The 15,960-nt window shown below is 45.2% G+C and overlaps 1 protein-coding gene across 10 annotated transcripts in view; it reads right to left on the bottom strand.

The window, feature by feature from the left end:
* ARHGEF11 (Rho guanine nucleotide exchange factor 11) overlaps positions 1-12,320 on the bottom strand; it is a 110,102-nt gene extending 97,782 nt beyond the window's left edge. For 5 of the 10 annotated variants that reach the window (XM_073008252.1, XM_073008254.1, XM_073008258.1 and 2 more), the window contains exon 1: positions 10,875-11,679. In XM_073008252.1, coding sequence (XP_072864353.1) covers positions 10,875-10,906 — 32 coding nt within the window. In that variant the 5' untranslated portion in view covers positions 10,907-11,679. Of the gene's footprint in view, positions 1-10,874 lie in introns of all 10 variants that reach the window. The other 5 variants (XM_007976680.3, XM_037997727.2, XM_007976683.3 and 2 more) reach the window with 3 other exon arrangements.
* Positions 12,321-15,960: the final 3,640 nt, after the last annotated feature.

The following is a 15,960-nucleotide window of genomic DNA, read 5'->3' as shown; positions in this document are numbered from 1 at the left end:
TCTGCACCTCCCTTTTAAATGTATGCCTCTCAGGGTTCTGTGCATAGCCCTCTCCTCTCTCTATACCCTGCCCCTGGACAGTCTTACGCTTCTGCTGCTGTGTCTAGGTGTTGATGACCTGCTAATGTGATTCTCTATCCCCTCCTGACCTCCAGCCCGAGCTCCAGTTGTCTGCTGAGCATCTTTCCTTGGATCTCCCACAGGCACTTCAAACACAACACGTCCAAAGGGATGCTGATCCCTCTCCTCCTCTCTCTCTCAACCATCTTATGTTGTTCCTCCAGAGTTCCCTTTTTTTAATTGAATAGTACTGTGCAGTAGCCCAAGACAAGAATAAGGGTATCATCCTTGCCCCACACTCTCCTTCATATTTCCCCCTACCCCCATATAATCAACTTCCTAACCTCTGATTTCTCATTTTTATCTGTCTCCGAAGTCACTTCCGTAGCAGAGACCACACTCAGCTCTTGTCCACATTACTACAAAGGTCTCCTAACCCATCTTCCCTCTCTCCACTCTTTCACTACTCTTTTAATCCCATGTCTGCACTGTAGCCACGGTGATCTTGTTTTTGTAAAAGCATATCTGATCATGTCACCCTCTATTTAAAATTTCACAATGGTCTTCCACTGCCCTCAGGATCAAGTCCAAAACCTCTAAGACAGAGCATTACATGGTCCTCAGGCCTTGGCTCCTACTCATTTTCCTTTTCTCTTGTTTCACTTAATTAATGGTTCTATGGTCTCGCTACAGATCACAGCCACTTGCAATTTTCACAACACCATGCTCTTTCTTGCTTGAGGCTTCTGTACCTGCTGTTCCCTCTGCCTACACTTTCCCTTTCTCCAGCCTAGCTTTTATTTTTTGGCCTCAATGTAAAGGTCCTTTCCTCCAGGAAACCTTCTTTAGGTGTCTCTCCCAGTGCTTTAACTGTTTTCACATAAGTAAGTTTGGGTGCTATCATACTTGTCTCCCTCCACAAAACCATAAGCTCCTTAAGGGCAAGGTATGCAGCGTATTCTGGTTGAATCCTTGATGTCTAGCACTACGATCAGTGAAGATTTGTTAAACAGACCAAGCTTCTTACTTGAGGGATGGCATGAATGTTTCCAAACCTGAAACCCTGTTCCTGTGAAGACACTGAAATCCTAGTGGTATTTTTCCCCTCTCCCTGGGGCTCTGAAGGGAAGAGGGTTTGTGGTTCTAGCTGCACACAAGGTCCCATTCACATAGCTATTTACTACACTCTCTCCAGCCACCTCCCCCCAGAACAACAGTGGCCTTTCTCTGCAGCAGCAGTCTCTTGGGGGAAGCTTCTGAAGGCCCTGCTCTGGGAAATGAATGGGGCCAGCCTGGGGCAGGCGGGACAATGGCAGGGTAGTCCTTGTGCCCATCAGACCCCTGCAGGGAAAGGCAGACCGGAAATCAAGCTGCCAATGGGGAAATCCCCAGAACTCTGAGAGGCTGAAGGCAGGCAACCCCAACAAGGCTGCTCTGTCCCTGCAAGAAATACCAAGTACCAAAGACCTAGCACCCAATGAGAACGAGAGGATTTTGGTCTTAGTTCCTGGCAGGAGTGTTTAGAGCTTGCTTTCTTAAAATCCCTTGGCTAGGCATGGAAGGAATCAGCAATATCAAGAATGAGCTATGTTCGAGTCAGGAAAGAGCACATAGGAAGTATACCTTGTCTAAAGAGAACTAAGCTGGGCTGAAGAAGACAACCCAGAACAATGAGGACACGCTGCTCTTGAACCCTTAGGAACAGGATAAAACACAAGAACCATATGAAAGAATGGAAAAGAACCAACATAACAGTCTACCACATGCTAGATATTCTGCCAGAACTTTTACACAAATCATCTTATATAAGCAAATAAGATAGAGCTGAGTTGCTGTATGTATGTGCAAAGGAATGCTGAATAATATAAAGGTGTAGGGTTTGGTGATATTAACCAGCAAAGGCTTCCTTGAAGGAAATAAGAGTAATGGAGTTGGGAGAAGACAGAGAACACTGATATAAAGGTGTGCAAAGAGGGATGTGGGCCTGGGAATCAGGCTGGTCTACCTGAAGCAGGGTGACAGGGTACAGTAATGGGACCTACGATTATTGAGATGTGGGCTAAACTGAAGAAAGAAGTCATGAATCCCAAGCTGGGGAGCTCGAGCTAGAAAGGAAAAGACATTGTGGGTTTCTAGCAAAGGATCTGCCTTGGGATGAGCGCTTAGGCCCCTGATTTTTAACTAATGTCCTGTGTTTGTTCACTATGGTCCCACAGTCATGCCTGTCTGTCCTTAGCTGAGAATCAGCACAGGACTGAGGGTAATTCAAGCATGGGTATTCTAGTGGCAGCTGAGGAGAGTTTAGGACAATCTGGGGTCCCTGCCAAACCAAATGCCCTAATAACACTCACCATATGTTTGGCACCATGGAATTCACAAAATGCTTTTTCTTTTTCTTTTTTAAGATGAAGTTTCGCTCTTGTTGCCCAGGCTGGAAAGCAACGGCAGGATCTCAGCTCACCGCAACCTCTGCCTCCCGGGTTCAAGCGATTCTCCTGCCTCAGCCTCCTGAGTAGCTGGGATTACAGGCATGCACTACCATGCCTGGCTAATTTTGTATTTTTAGTAGAGACGGGGTTTCTCCATGTTGGTCAGGCTGGTACAAATTATCCTGATCACACAGCTAGTAAGTCACTCAGCTGGGGCTCACTTAAAGTCCTATATTCTCTACATTAGGCAACTAGAATGGTTTCCACATAGATGGCCCTCCAGCCCTAGAGTTTGGTCGGCTATGTGGGAATGAATATGTATACAGCTGATTAATCAGGATCTATCAAATACATGCTAATCTCCTCAAACCATGACTCAACTTTCTAAGGGATCTCCCAGAACTGACTACCCACTTCTTTTTTTGTTGTTTTTTGTTTGTTTGTTTGAGGCGGAGTCTTACTCTGTCACCCAGGCTAGAGTGCAGCGGTGCGATCTCAGCTCCCTGCAACCTCTGTCTCCCGGGTTCAAGTGATTCTTCTGCTTTAGCCTCCCGAGTAGTTAGGACTATAGGCGTGCACCAACACATCTGGCTAATTTTTGTATCTTTAGTAGAGACAGGGTTTCACCATGTTGGCCAGGCTGGTCTCATATGCCTCACCTCACGTAATCCAGCCATCTCGGCCTCCCAAAGTGCTGGGATTACATGCGTGAGCCACCACACCAGGCCTCCTGCTTCTCATAAAGAGCTGTATTGAAGAACTCTAAAACTATTTGGTAGAAATGGCCTAACCTAAGGGTCTTAGGAAAGTTAAGTATCCACTGTATTCAGTAAATTGCTAGGTACCAATGGCAGACAAAATGACTTTTACTGAAGATCCTATTCTATGACTAGCACTACCCTTCTCCCAGTCCACCAGTCTCATAAATTTGGGAATAAAATTTGATTCAGGGCAGGGCACGGTGGCTCACACCTGTAATCCTAGCACTGTGGGAGGTGGAGGCGGGCGGATCACCTGAGGTCAGGAGTTTGAGATTAGCCAGGCCAACACGGCGAAACCCCTTCTCGAATAAAAAAACATAAAAAATTAGCCGGGCATGGGGTCAGGCACCTGTAATCCCAGCTACTCGGGAGACTGAGGCATGAGAATTGCTTGAACCTGGGAGGCAGGGGTTGCAGTGAGCCAAGATTGTGCCATTGCACTCCAGCCTGGGCAACCAGAGCGAAACTGTGTCTCATAAATAAATAAGTAAGTTTGATTTGGCCTTAAAATACTGGTTAATTCTGCTACCAAAACATCTTGGGAATCCTGCCACTCCTCTTTGTCCCCACCATAACCATTCTGATTCGGAAGCTCATTATCTTTTCCTAAGATTGCTAGTAAAACTCCTAGGCTTCCTAATCCCAAGCCTTCTTCTGCTCTATATATTAATGTCGGAATTCTCTCTTGAAACACTATTTTTATTACCATATAATACACAAACCTTCCCTGGCTCCTTTTCTACTACCACATACACAAAATCTGAATCCCTTCATTCTCCCGACCCTACCCACCTTATCAATCTAATTTCTCTCTGCTCTACAATAATCTTAACACTTGGAGACCACACCATGCTGGTGTCACCCCAGACAGAACCTTGCTCATATTGCTCCTTTAGCCTGAAATGGCCTCTTCTCTTTCTTCGACCTGAATAATTCCTAACTACTCTGCCTTTGACCATTCTCATTAGCACCAACCTTCTGCTCTTCTCTAAATGTACCTTTTGGTGTACATAACAATTCAGCAATTATGTACCATCTTTTTATTTTGTGTTGTTTTGTTAATAACATTTCCCAACAAGACTGTAGGCTTGAGGCCGGGCACAGTGGCTCATGCCTATAATCCCAGCACTTTGGGAGGCTGAAGTGGGCGGTTTACTCGAGGTCAGAAGTTCGAGACCATCCTGGCCAACATGGTGAAACCCCATCTCTACTAAAAATACAAAAAGTAGCTGGGTGTGGTGGCAGGTGTCTGTAATCCCAACTACTTGGGAGGCTGAGGCAGAGAATCGCTTGAACCCAGGAGGTGGAGGTTGCAGTGAACCGAGATCACGCCACTGCACTCCAGCCTGGGAGACAGAGGAATACTCCATCTCGAAAAAAAAAAGAACATAAGCTCTATGTTCTCATGTACTATCTCTCAGAACACTGAGAAGTGCACTGAGCACTAAACTGAGCCATGTGATAAATATTTCAAGTCCAACCAACCGTCAAGCGCCACAGATCACAGGTCATCACCAGGAGGGCTGCTAGATTGGTTCCCTACATGATTTGAGGCCAGGTTGTGACTGATGACTACGGATCCCATCACACCATTTTGTAGTGGCTGCTCCCAAATACTGGAGAGAAATGAGAAAGGGCTGGAAAGCAAGACTCTGAAATTACAAAGCCCCTTTCTCACACATTCATGTCTTAGTTTGCTATTCTTTAAAATGAGGAGGAAAATCTCAAGGAGGTCAACAAAGGTAATAGAGGGATACTAGTGACTTTCCTATGCTGAATTCACAGTTGAAAGACAAAAAAATGGTTTTAAATCGTAGCAGAGGAAGTTTCGCATCCAAAGGGATTTCTAATTGTTGAACTCATGGAACCATCATCTAGAGATCACTGAAAATGGGAGAGGCCCTTAACCTGTCTTTACTAGCTTAAGAGACACCCTATTTGGAGTCAAGAGGAAAGGGCAAGAGGATCCCTTAAAGTCCTGCCAGATTTTTGTGATTTTTCCCCGAAATCTATCCAATTGTTTTAATACAATAAATTGGGGTATTCTTACAGACCTTAAGAACACCTTCCAGGCCCGGCATGGTGGCTCGCACTCATATCCTGGCAGTTTGGGAGGCCGAGGTGGGCAGATCGCTTGAGTTCAGGAGTTTGAGACCAGTCTGGGCAACATGGTGAATGTCATATCTACAAAAATTAGCTAGGTGTGGTGGCACATGCCTGTAGTGCCAGCTACTCAGCAGGCTGAAGTTGGAGGACCACCTGAGCCTGGGGAGGTTAAGGCTGCAGTGAGCTGTGATCACGCCACTGCACTCCAGCCTGGGCGACCGAGTGAGACCCTGTCTCAAAATACAAAAAACAAAACCACCTTCCAAATCCTATTCCAATTCTATTAGGGGCCATGGATTTCTCAGTTCCTCCCCATGTTTCCATGTCCCTGTACTTCTGTCTTCTCTCCCATTTGATCAGGCACCTTTGTTCTCTTTCTTTTCAAACTTTCATTTTCACTGATTTTCAGGAAAGTCAGATACTGATTTCTGAAAAACCATTTGGCCCACTGAAAGGACACAAAGCATTCTGGTTTCAGAGGCTCAAAGAATGTAATAGCTAAAAGGAATCAAATCTTAGAGGCTGGCTAGCCTAATTCCCTCATTTTTCCAGATAAGAAAACTGAGGTCCAGGGCAGGTAAGCACCTTTGCAAGGTCATTCGCCCAGTTGCTAACAAAGCTGGCTCCAACATCCACGTCTACTAACTCAGATGCTGTGTTCTTTCCTCAGAACTCCAAACCTCCTTTCAGAAAAGATCTAACATGACTTTTTATGAAGTTACCCTTTTTTGTTTTTGAGACCAGGATCAGCAACTTCTTCAGTCCTGTTTACCCCATGGGCCAAAGGAGTGATCTTGCATGCCACTAGCAGGTGTATGCTTGGGTCTTTTATCAATACAATGATTGACAAAAGAAGGAAGAACACAATCCACAGCAAAAAGAGTTTCCAAGCCACATGATATCTCTTTGAATTAAGTTTAAAAAATAATAAACCAATAAAATTAATTTTTAAAGGCAATGCCACTCTGAAGAGGTGAAATAGATTCAGTCAATATAGATTAAAATAACTCCTCTTATGTTTACAGAACTCAACAGTTAACAAAGCATTTTCACAAACATCAGAGTATCAGAACTTTGAAGCAGCAAGAAACACTATACAAACTAGAGTTTCTAAACTCCATTCCACAGAGGCTGTGGGATTCCAGAACTCCTTTACCTTTATACTAACTTGGGGATTAGCTATGTGCCATTCGCAAAATATTTTTATTTTTGATGAATTCGTATTGTCATTTAATTTTTCTTATTTCTTGTCTACTAAAAAAGCTAAACAAACACATTAACAAAAGGGTGCTCTTTCAGAAATGTTTTTGAGTATCCGAAGTTAAGCTTAGTCTGCTCCTTCTCATAATGGTGATTAATCGCCAAATGTTTCAGCTGCAAATCCATTGTGCCTCTCATCTCACACCCCCAGATGGGAACAAGGGTACATTTTGGAAAAGACTCAGCATTTCAGGGGACTTACCATGCGTAGCTCTGGATCCCTGTCACCAATCTGGGAGGCCAACCTTCTAATCTAGGTAGAAACTCAGCTAAATGTCTGGGGACTTCTTGGTCCCAGGGGTCAATAAAGACCAGAAGCCAAGGTGCGAAGAGACCCCTGACAGGGCACAGTTGCTGGGTCTGGATTTATTTTGAATTAGGAAAGTCATATGCTTTTAAGACAAGGAATGGCCAGAGATCACAGAACAAATCCTTTCTATCCCCATCACTGACAGACATTTAAGGTGAGCCAAGGTAGATGAAGTCTCTCTCATTCATCAGAGTTCCTGGGAAGGAGATTCAGTAACCCTTCTCTTCTCACATTCTTCTAGCACCCTAACTATTGGAAAAATATTCCTTCCTCCTGACCCCATGCACTTCTACAACAATAAAGCCAGTTCACTCTGCTTAAATTCTTCAAAATGATATAAAGATTTCAGTCACCTTTAATTTGTTGTGGGCTACTTCGCTCAGAAAGTTGGGCACGAAGCTAAATCAAATCTGTGAATTTACCATCTATAATTTATATAGAGTTTACAGTTTAGAAAACAATTTGAAATACATTATCTTGTTTGATTTGCTCCTTTCAATAGGCCTGTGAGAGAGATGAAATAAACATTATAATCCTCAAAGGACACACCATATAAAAATGTTTGAGAACTGGATTGTACTTTATAGAAATGAACTACTACTGCTTTACATGAGGAAGCCAGAGGAGGCATGTGACTTCCCCAAGGTCACATAGTTAAGGGGAAAGCCAGGACTCAAACCACAAACTCTTGGCTTAAAGTACTTTGGTTTGATCCTCACATGAACTTTGGGCAGAGGAAACATGTTTCATGGGTGCAAACCCCTAATCTACCCGTCCATCTCAAAAACATGTGCTATGGGGAAACCAGGCTAACAGATATAGATGGCTTAGCAAAATTCATGATCACTCCTGTAAAAATAATTCAGTATCATTATCTCTGTTAAAAATAGCAAACACATTTTTAGAAACTCTTGAAAGGAATATATATTAATGGGCAGTAAGTTGCTCACGGACAAAAACTGAAAGGGACATGAACAGCTACACTTCAGCCCATCTTTCAGTAATAACTGATTAACACTGAAAGATAAAGATTAGTTGCAAATACTTTATGCCTTCTATAGACCCAGGAGTCACTCTTGAACAGGCTACTGCAGGAGATTAAAGAATGCCAAGTAAATATTCCAAAGTTTTCTTACTCTCAGCAACAATCTCTTTCCAAATACATGGTCCTTTATTATGTCACTGATTTTCTAGAAAATACACATCACCTAGGAAACCTTCTCTAATTGACCACATTTGACTACATTTGAAATTAACACGTGAATATTGAAACAACCTGAAATGAAAGAATTTATACTTGCTGATCTTTTCATTCACTCTAACTAACATTCATTTGTCAAACTTTTCTTGAGTACTCACCTCATGCAAGACACTAAGCTAGGCACACAGGATATCATACAGGCAAACCAAACTGTCCCTGCTTGTGAGGAGCTTACACTCTGGTGTTGCTTTCTGTGGTCTTCAGGAGTCTTACATGTTTCCCAGTCCCCCAGTTGCATGTGCTCTCTGTGAGCAAAAACTGTACACCTTAATTTTCTAAAACTCTCTTACAGTACCTTACGCTAGGCTCTCTACACAGCAAACTGATAAACTGAAAGAATACTAGACTCCATAATCTGCAGCATTTTATTCCTTTCAGTGTGATTTAAGACTGTAAATTATTTAAAATCCATAGAGTCTTGAGGCTGATGTTGTCCAAAGTTCCCATCGAATAAGCCTACAGCTAAGGGGGTAAGATTCAATGCAGCTAGCTGGGGATGTCTGAAGGGAATCTGAGTCCTACCACTCTTAATGGGGAAGAGAATCAGGCAGGGTGGAGGTGAGGAATACCCTTACCCTGCAAAGTTGCACTGTCTCATAGGAGAAAATAGTACTTTAACTATAGGACTTACAGGTATGAGCCCCAAGACTGAACCCCCAAGGTAGGAGCCCCAAGACAGAAAAGTAGAAGGGAAGACCTTGACTGCTGACGGGCACTTTACCCTACTGCCAAAGAGAAAGAAGAAAACGGTGCCCCACACATTCTATAGGACCAGTATAGAAGCCTAGTTAGACACGATGGGGCAATGAAAGAGCCAGATTCAGACTCAGAAGACCTGTGTTGGAGTCTTTGAGTCCAGATTCTGCCACTAGCCAGGCAAGATGGCACTGGGCAAGCCAGGTAGCCTCTGAGCCTCAGTTTCCCCTTCTGTGAAACGTGAATAATAACCTTTGATGCTTTTGTCTACCACATAGAACCACTGTGAGATTCAAATGAGATATGTTCTACAAAAGCACTTAGGAAACAAACTGTAATGTGCTGGGCAAATCCTGAGATTTTTATCTATGAGGATATCCAAACCCCCAGGAGTGTCTCACATTAATCCAGGAACCCTCACCACCTCCTCCTTCTTGCACCTCCCCAAAACTTGGGTTCTCATCTTCTCAAATCCCTGCATTTACCAGAAAGAGTTCACCATCCAAATCTTAAAAAGGCAAGTGCACTAATTCTCAAACTCCAAGAGGATGAAAAGGGAAGAAGGGCAGCCATGTAAACCATTCCAATTCCTCACCTTGACACGCCTCAGTTCTCCCTTTCCAAGGGTCAAACTGCAGACGGGCCAACAGAAAGGGGGAGGGAGGTCTGAACTGGCCATATATCCTTTGTGGCTGTCTGCCTCCTCTTCTCCACTGCCAAGTCAGTTCCCATCTAGGGACTGCTGAACTAATCTAAATGGGACTCTGAGGCAATACAGAGATTAGTGCTTGGGAGAGAGAGATTATATGCATTTTAGGCCACATTCCACAGCCAAAAGGAAATTATTATTAGCATGGATAACCAAAGGTGGACTGGGCATGGAGGGAGCAATTGCTCCCTTGCAAATATTCTTCCCTTTCTCTCCAATATTTTTTCCAGGCCCTGTCCTTTCATTTGCTTGTCCAGTCCTTCAACCACCCATCTATCCAGTTAGGATGTGTGCAGTGTCCACAAAACACATCCCCCTAGCAAGGTTCTCATGGGGAGAAGGGTTGAGGAGGGGTAGGGGAGGGAAGGAAAAGACAGACACCTTACAAAGTTGTACCAATCATTTGCAGGCAAGAATTGCAACCACACTGTAACATTACCAGTGATAGAGGTGGCTGGGAAGACTCTTGGGGGAAGGGGTGTCATGTGTTCAGACTCTGAGGGCCAGTGCTGCTGCCCAGCAGGCCTACGAGCCCAAAACAATTTCTTCTGGCTCCAGGCAGAGGGAAGGCCCATTTTGCAGAGTCAAGCTTATTAAGAACAGCTTGGAAGATTAAACCTAGAGCATCGGCCGGTTGGCAGGTCTCAATTTAAACTCTAAGCTTGGAGGAGAGGAAATTCTAATGTGACCTATGCATTTTGGGGCCATGTCAGCTACTGGTAAAAATCCAGACCTGCATGGGTGCAAAGGATGTTTCTGTCCCATCATTCAGGCCAAGAACATCCTCTTCATTTCTAGAAATGGGATCCACCCTGTCCCCAAGCCCCACCATTCCATACCAACCAGCCCGGTGGAGGCCCACGCCCCTGCCAGGGCCCTTCTCCCAGCAGCTCCAACACCTAAAGCCAGTCTCCCTAGTGCACCCCTAGGAGCTCACAAGACTGGCTTGTGCCCACTTGAGCTGGCAAGTTGGGGGGACTCAAATTCAGCCTCTAGCCTGGCAAAAGTCAAAAGCCACTGGAAACACATCCTCCTCCTTCCCCTCTCCTGGCTTCACTGTTTATTGCTTATATTCAAAAGACGCTGAATTAAGAGCTGTTTTTAACATAGACACACAGAACGCACATAACCACACAGGTTGACGGTCCCCAGAGACTAATGCTCCTAGTCCCAATTCCCAAAGCCCACCTAGACCCTTATTTTCAACCATTTATTAAAATGCAACACCACCCCTCCCAGTCTTTTAGTCAATGTTGAAAAATCAAATTATTAGCAAACCTACCTGTCTATACTCTGGGGTAACCTTACACTCATGGTTTCTCGGTGTCTCCACGGTTCCAGAATCCTGTAGCTTTGGTGTGTTGATCAGGATTGAATCGCTTGCAATTTTTGAGCAAGGTGAGAGGAGGGCCTCCCAACTTGAAGACTGAATCCTTTCTCCTCCAGCTCTCAGGACCCTGGTAACTGATGCTCCACTCTACTTCTACCAGTGAACATGATTTCCTTTCTCAGCCCCTCTTTCCCTCCCCAGCTTTAAAAAAAAAAAAAAAAAGAAAAGAAAAAAAAAGGAAAAGAGGAAAAACTATGACCTTCTCAGAAACCAAAAACCCAGCCACAAACCTCCTCAAGGTTAGCACTATGGGCTAAAAAAAAATGAATCACAGAAAAATGTGTCTTCAAAATATCACTGTTAACTGCAAAATACAGATAAAACCATCCTTTAAATACAGTTTTCTCAGCTGTCCTTCTGTTGGCAAGAGACCCTCTAGCTCAAAGGGGGAAAATAATTTTCTAGTCTCCAATGCTTAATATGACAACAGCAAATATCTTTGAGGAAAGAAAAAAAAGGATTAATAAATCCGAAATGGCACTTGGAAAAAATCTTCCAGCTGATTTGCACAGTAGAAAAATAAATAAAACCATACAATAGTATGTACACAACAGCACTCCTTCCAAGTCCAGTGCAACCCTGGGAACCAAAATTTATGGACTTCCTTAAAAAAAGAAAAAGAAAAAGAAAAGCTTTTACATTAAATGTTTTGAAATTCTTAAATGAGCCAATTGCACCAAAAAAAAAAAAAAAAAAAAAAATTCAAAAAACACCTGAAATGCAATGCTTTTTACCTTTAAGATGGTAGTAATGATTAACAAACCAGAGATAATCTCTGAAAATATTCTCTCCTTTTCTTTTTCCTTTAAACTTGCAGGTTCCTCCACCTACCCCAGCCTGATTCTCAGACCCAGCCTACGTTCGGCCTTTTTCTGAAAGACAATTTCCTGAGTTAGTTCTGCTGTTGGGCTCCTCCACATCCAGGCTCCGAAATTTTCTCTTGCCTCAGCCTCCATGAAACGGAGATTTCGCTTCCTCCCGTTCCCCTTTTTCTCTCCCTCTCTATCGCCCGGCCAGAAAGACGGCTCCCTTATTCGGACTATGATTGTGGATTTGAGTTCGAGGTGGGTTTTTCCTTCACACCAGCCTCCTGGAAAATCCGATCGCCTGTTTCCTCTCGGCCTCTCCTTGCCTCCCTTTCCGCCCCTCGCCTAATCTCGCAGGCAGGAGCCCGCCGTGCCTCGCGCAGGACGCCTGGCCGGGCCTCCGGCTACCGGCGCCGCTCGCCCCGCGCCCGACCGCCGTGTTCCGGCCTTCGCGGCCGCTCGGGACGCCAGGCTCGGCGCACGGGGAAGGCGGCGGCGGCTGCGGCAGGCCGGCACGAGCGGGCGTCCGACTGCCGGCGTCGCGGCCGCGCTCGCCTCCTTCCGGGCCCCTTCCCCCTCGGCTCGCCGCTCGCTCGGGCGCAGGCCCGGCCGGCCGCCCCCTTCCCTCCCTCCTTCTTCCCTGTGAGCCTTTCTCCTTCCCTCGGTCCCGCGGGGCGGGGCCGCAGGCTCCTCCTCCTCGCGGCGCTGCCCGCCGCCCGCCGGCCTTTCCCCTCACGCCGCGGCGGCCGGGAGCGGGGGCGGGAAGCAGACCGCCCTTCCCTGCTTCGGTTCCCGCGGCCGCGACTCCCGCCGACCCGCCCGCCCCTGTCCTGGCCTCCCTGCGCGCCCTGCCCCCCACAACCCCTCGCCGTCGCTCCTCGGCCAGTCCCCTCCGCGGCCCCTCAGTCGCCAGCCCTGCCCCTCGGCGCGGCCTAGCGGGTTCCAGTCTCTGCCGGATCCCCGGCCCGGCCCGCGGGCGACCCCGGCCCTGACCCCGCCAGGCACCGCGCGCCGTCCCCGCCGCCGCCGCCGCCACCGCCACCGCCGCCACCGCCACCGCCACCGCCGTCACCACCCCTGCCACCTTTTGCAGGCTTTTCCTCGTCTGCTTTCCCCCCTTTATTGACTTCTGCGCGGGAGCCGACCTTTGTTTCCTACCCCCTGCCCGCCCCGCCACCGTGCCCGCGCCCCGTGCCCCTGCCCACGGGTGCGGGTTTACTTCTTTGCGTCCACCGGCATTACCCTGGCGCCCGCAGCTACGGCTCACCCTCTCTCCACCTCTCTTCTGATCTTATTTTTCAAACATTTCTTGCGGCCTCTTTCGTGGTGTCAGTTATTTTAACTGTTTCCTCCCGTTTCTGTGGTCCTTCCCACTTAAAATACCACCGACTTAGGGGGAAGACCCTTCGCTGTTTCCTCTAGGCTTGGCTTGGGCATCTTAATACCAGGCTGTGTAAAGTGTCTTTGAACTCTATGGAAGAGCCTTTCCAGAGCAATTCTATTTTCATAACCCCCTCTCGTAGAATCACAGTTTCTAAATCTTTACAAGTAACATGACATTTGTCAGAAGGTCCTGAGCGTTGATTAAAAATCATTAAAGCCGAGGTGGGGGTGGGGTGGGGAGATCACCTGAGGTGAGGAGTTCGAGACCAGCCTGGGCCAACATGGTGAAACCCCGTCTTTAGTAAAAATACAAAAATTAGCCGGACGTGGTGGTGCGTGCCTGTAATCCCAGCTACTCGGTAGGCTTGGGCACTAGAATCGCTTGAATCCGGAAGGCGGAGCTTGCAGTGAGTCGAGATCGCGCCACTGCACTCCAGCCTGGGCAACAGAGCGAGACTCTGTCTCAAAAAACTAATAATAATAATAATAATAAAGTTTTTTAAATTATTGAAATAAAAAGGAAACTCTCACTAGGATTGGGGAGTGGACTTTGCCTTCTTGCCTAGGTAAATGCCATTGTAAAATACTCTGCAGGCAGTGGGGGTGTTTGCATATGTTCTCTTCCTTTCACACTACCTGGATTGTTCTGGGAGGGTGGATATGTATATGTAAATTACCTATACACATTCGTGAACTCTGGAGTGACCTCACCATTGTTGGAAGTGGTAGATATGCAAATTGCAAGAGGAAAAAGAAACGAATAAGCATCAATTGAAGACCTACTATGAACTAGGAACTTTCCCTTTAATGTATATAAGGTATAGGTTGGCAAATAAAAGAACTTGCTTCCTTCACCCTGTCTCCACCAACCCCTAGGCCGGAACTGCCCAAAATAGGTGATCTGCCCAGCATTTGAAGCAGAGTCTAGATTATTGCTGACTTAATTGTGTCTTTTTTTCCATACTACGCGCAAAAATGATGCTGTCAAATGTGGACACTGCTCTGTGGTGACAGAGCACCGGTTGCCAAACATTTTAAAATAATGTTTTCTTGGCCGGGCGCGGTGGCTCACGCGTGTAATCCCAGCACTTTGGGAGACCAAGGCAGGTGGATCACCTGAAGTCAGAAGTTCGAGACTAGCATGGCCAACATGGTGAAACCCCATCTCTACTAAAAATACAAAAAATTAGCCGGGTATGGTGGGAGACGCCTGTAATCCCAGCTACTCCGGAGGTGGAGGCAGGAGAATCGCTTGAACCTGGGAGGCAGAGGTTGCAATGAGCCGAGATTGCGCCACTGCACTCCCACCCTGGGTGACAAGAGGGAAACTCCGTCTCAAAATAATAATAATAATGTTTTCTTAATATATGTAACATTTATTTTTTTAAAGGAAGTATTTACATGTATTTTATTACATATCTTATACAACATTGCCTAGTGTAGAAATATTAAAAGGTTGAAATTTTAAAATCGAGAACATTTTTTAAATCACGCTTTTTAGTGAAAGTTAATTGCTGTCATAACTGGAAAAGATGCTTGTCAAAGATAGGTAGATTCAAACAGAATAAGTACGCCCTTGATTGCATTTATTAAATCATGATACTTATTTTCCAGTCCCATTTATCAACAATGCAAAGACTTCTAATTGAAATTCAACTAGTAAATTTATATCTTAAGCCAAAAGCCTATCCTTCTTGAATGATTGGAAGGTATTACATTTTTATATTCTTAACAAATGGGTTCCAGCAATTAAGAAATTTCATTTAAATTAAAAAAATAAGTTTTCAAATTCTGTTTCCTAGTTTTTGAAAGTGTGCAAAGGTTTTGATAGGTGAAACTATTGTTTTTGGTAATTAAAAATATCACAATATTGGAACCATTTCCAGTCATCCATCTTCAAAATACTTTTTCCTAAATATGTGTTTCTTTAGAAAAGCAGTGACTTCCTCGCTCATGGATAGACTGTCATCTTAACCTTGAAGGGAGAGATTAAGCGGCATTTTTGTTGTTGTTTGTTTTTGTTTTTGCAAGTAAGTGCTAGGTAGCATACTCTCGACAGCCATTTCTCATCGTAGAACACTGAAATAAAAATGTGCATCTCCTCCATGTTCAATAGTTCATTTTGGGCTTTCCCCAGGAGATTGTCAATCTGCACAGCAAAGATTTTCATGGTCATTCTCTGTCATTACAAAGAATTGTAAAGTTTAACAGTTAACAAGCTGGTTTTGGTCTGGTGGATAGCATACATTATGAAGAAAAGGAATGTGAATAGTGATGTTACATCTGGTTCTTGGAACCTCCTCATATACTGTGTGTGACAGATGACTTTTGACATAGTGACTGAGTGAAAATGCCAGGTCATTAGTATTAGTAAAACATAATTATTTTTGGCATAATTAAATACTATTATGATGGCATTTTTTAAAATTTTTAATTAATTAATTTATTTTTGAGACAGAGGCTCGCTGTGTCGCGCAGGCTGGTGTTCAGCGGCACAATCTCGGCTCACTGCAAGCTCCGCCTCCCGGGTTCATGCCATTCTCCTGCCTCAGCCTCCTGAGTAGCTGGGACTAGAGGTGCCCACCATCATGCCTGGCTAATTTTTTGTATTTTTAGTAGAGACGGGGTTTCACTGTGTTAGCCAGGACGGTCTCAATCTCCTGACCTCGTGATCCACCCGCCTCGTCCATGAGTGCATTCTTAAACATTTTCCTCATGCATCTCCTTGCACACTCCACTTTGAAGATTGTGAGGGTAGCTTTAGTAAGATAGAGTTCCCTGAAGTTAGT

This window comes from Chlorocebus sabaeus, chromosome 20 (assembly GCF_047675955.1).
Source record: "Chlorocebus sabaeus isolate Y175 chromosome 20, mChlSab1.0.hap1, whole genome shotgun sequence".
NCBI classification, from domain to species: Eukaryota; Metazoa; Chordata; class Mammalia; order Primates; family Cercopithecidae; genus Chlorocebus; species Chlorocebus sabaeus.
The sequence above is the reverse complement of the archived record's forward strand: the minus strand, read 5'-3'. Positions and strand labels throughout refer to the sequence as shown.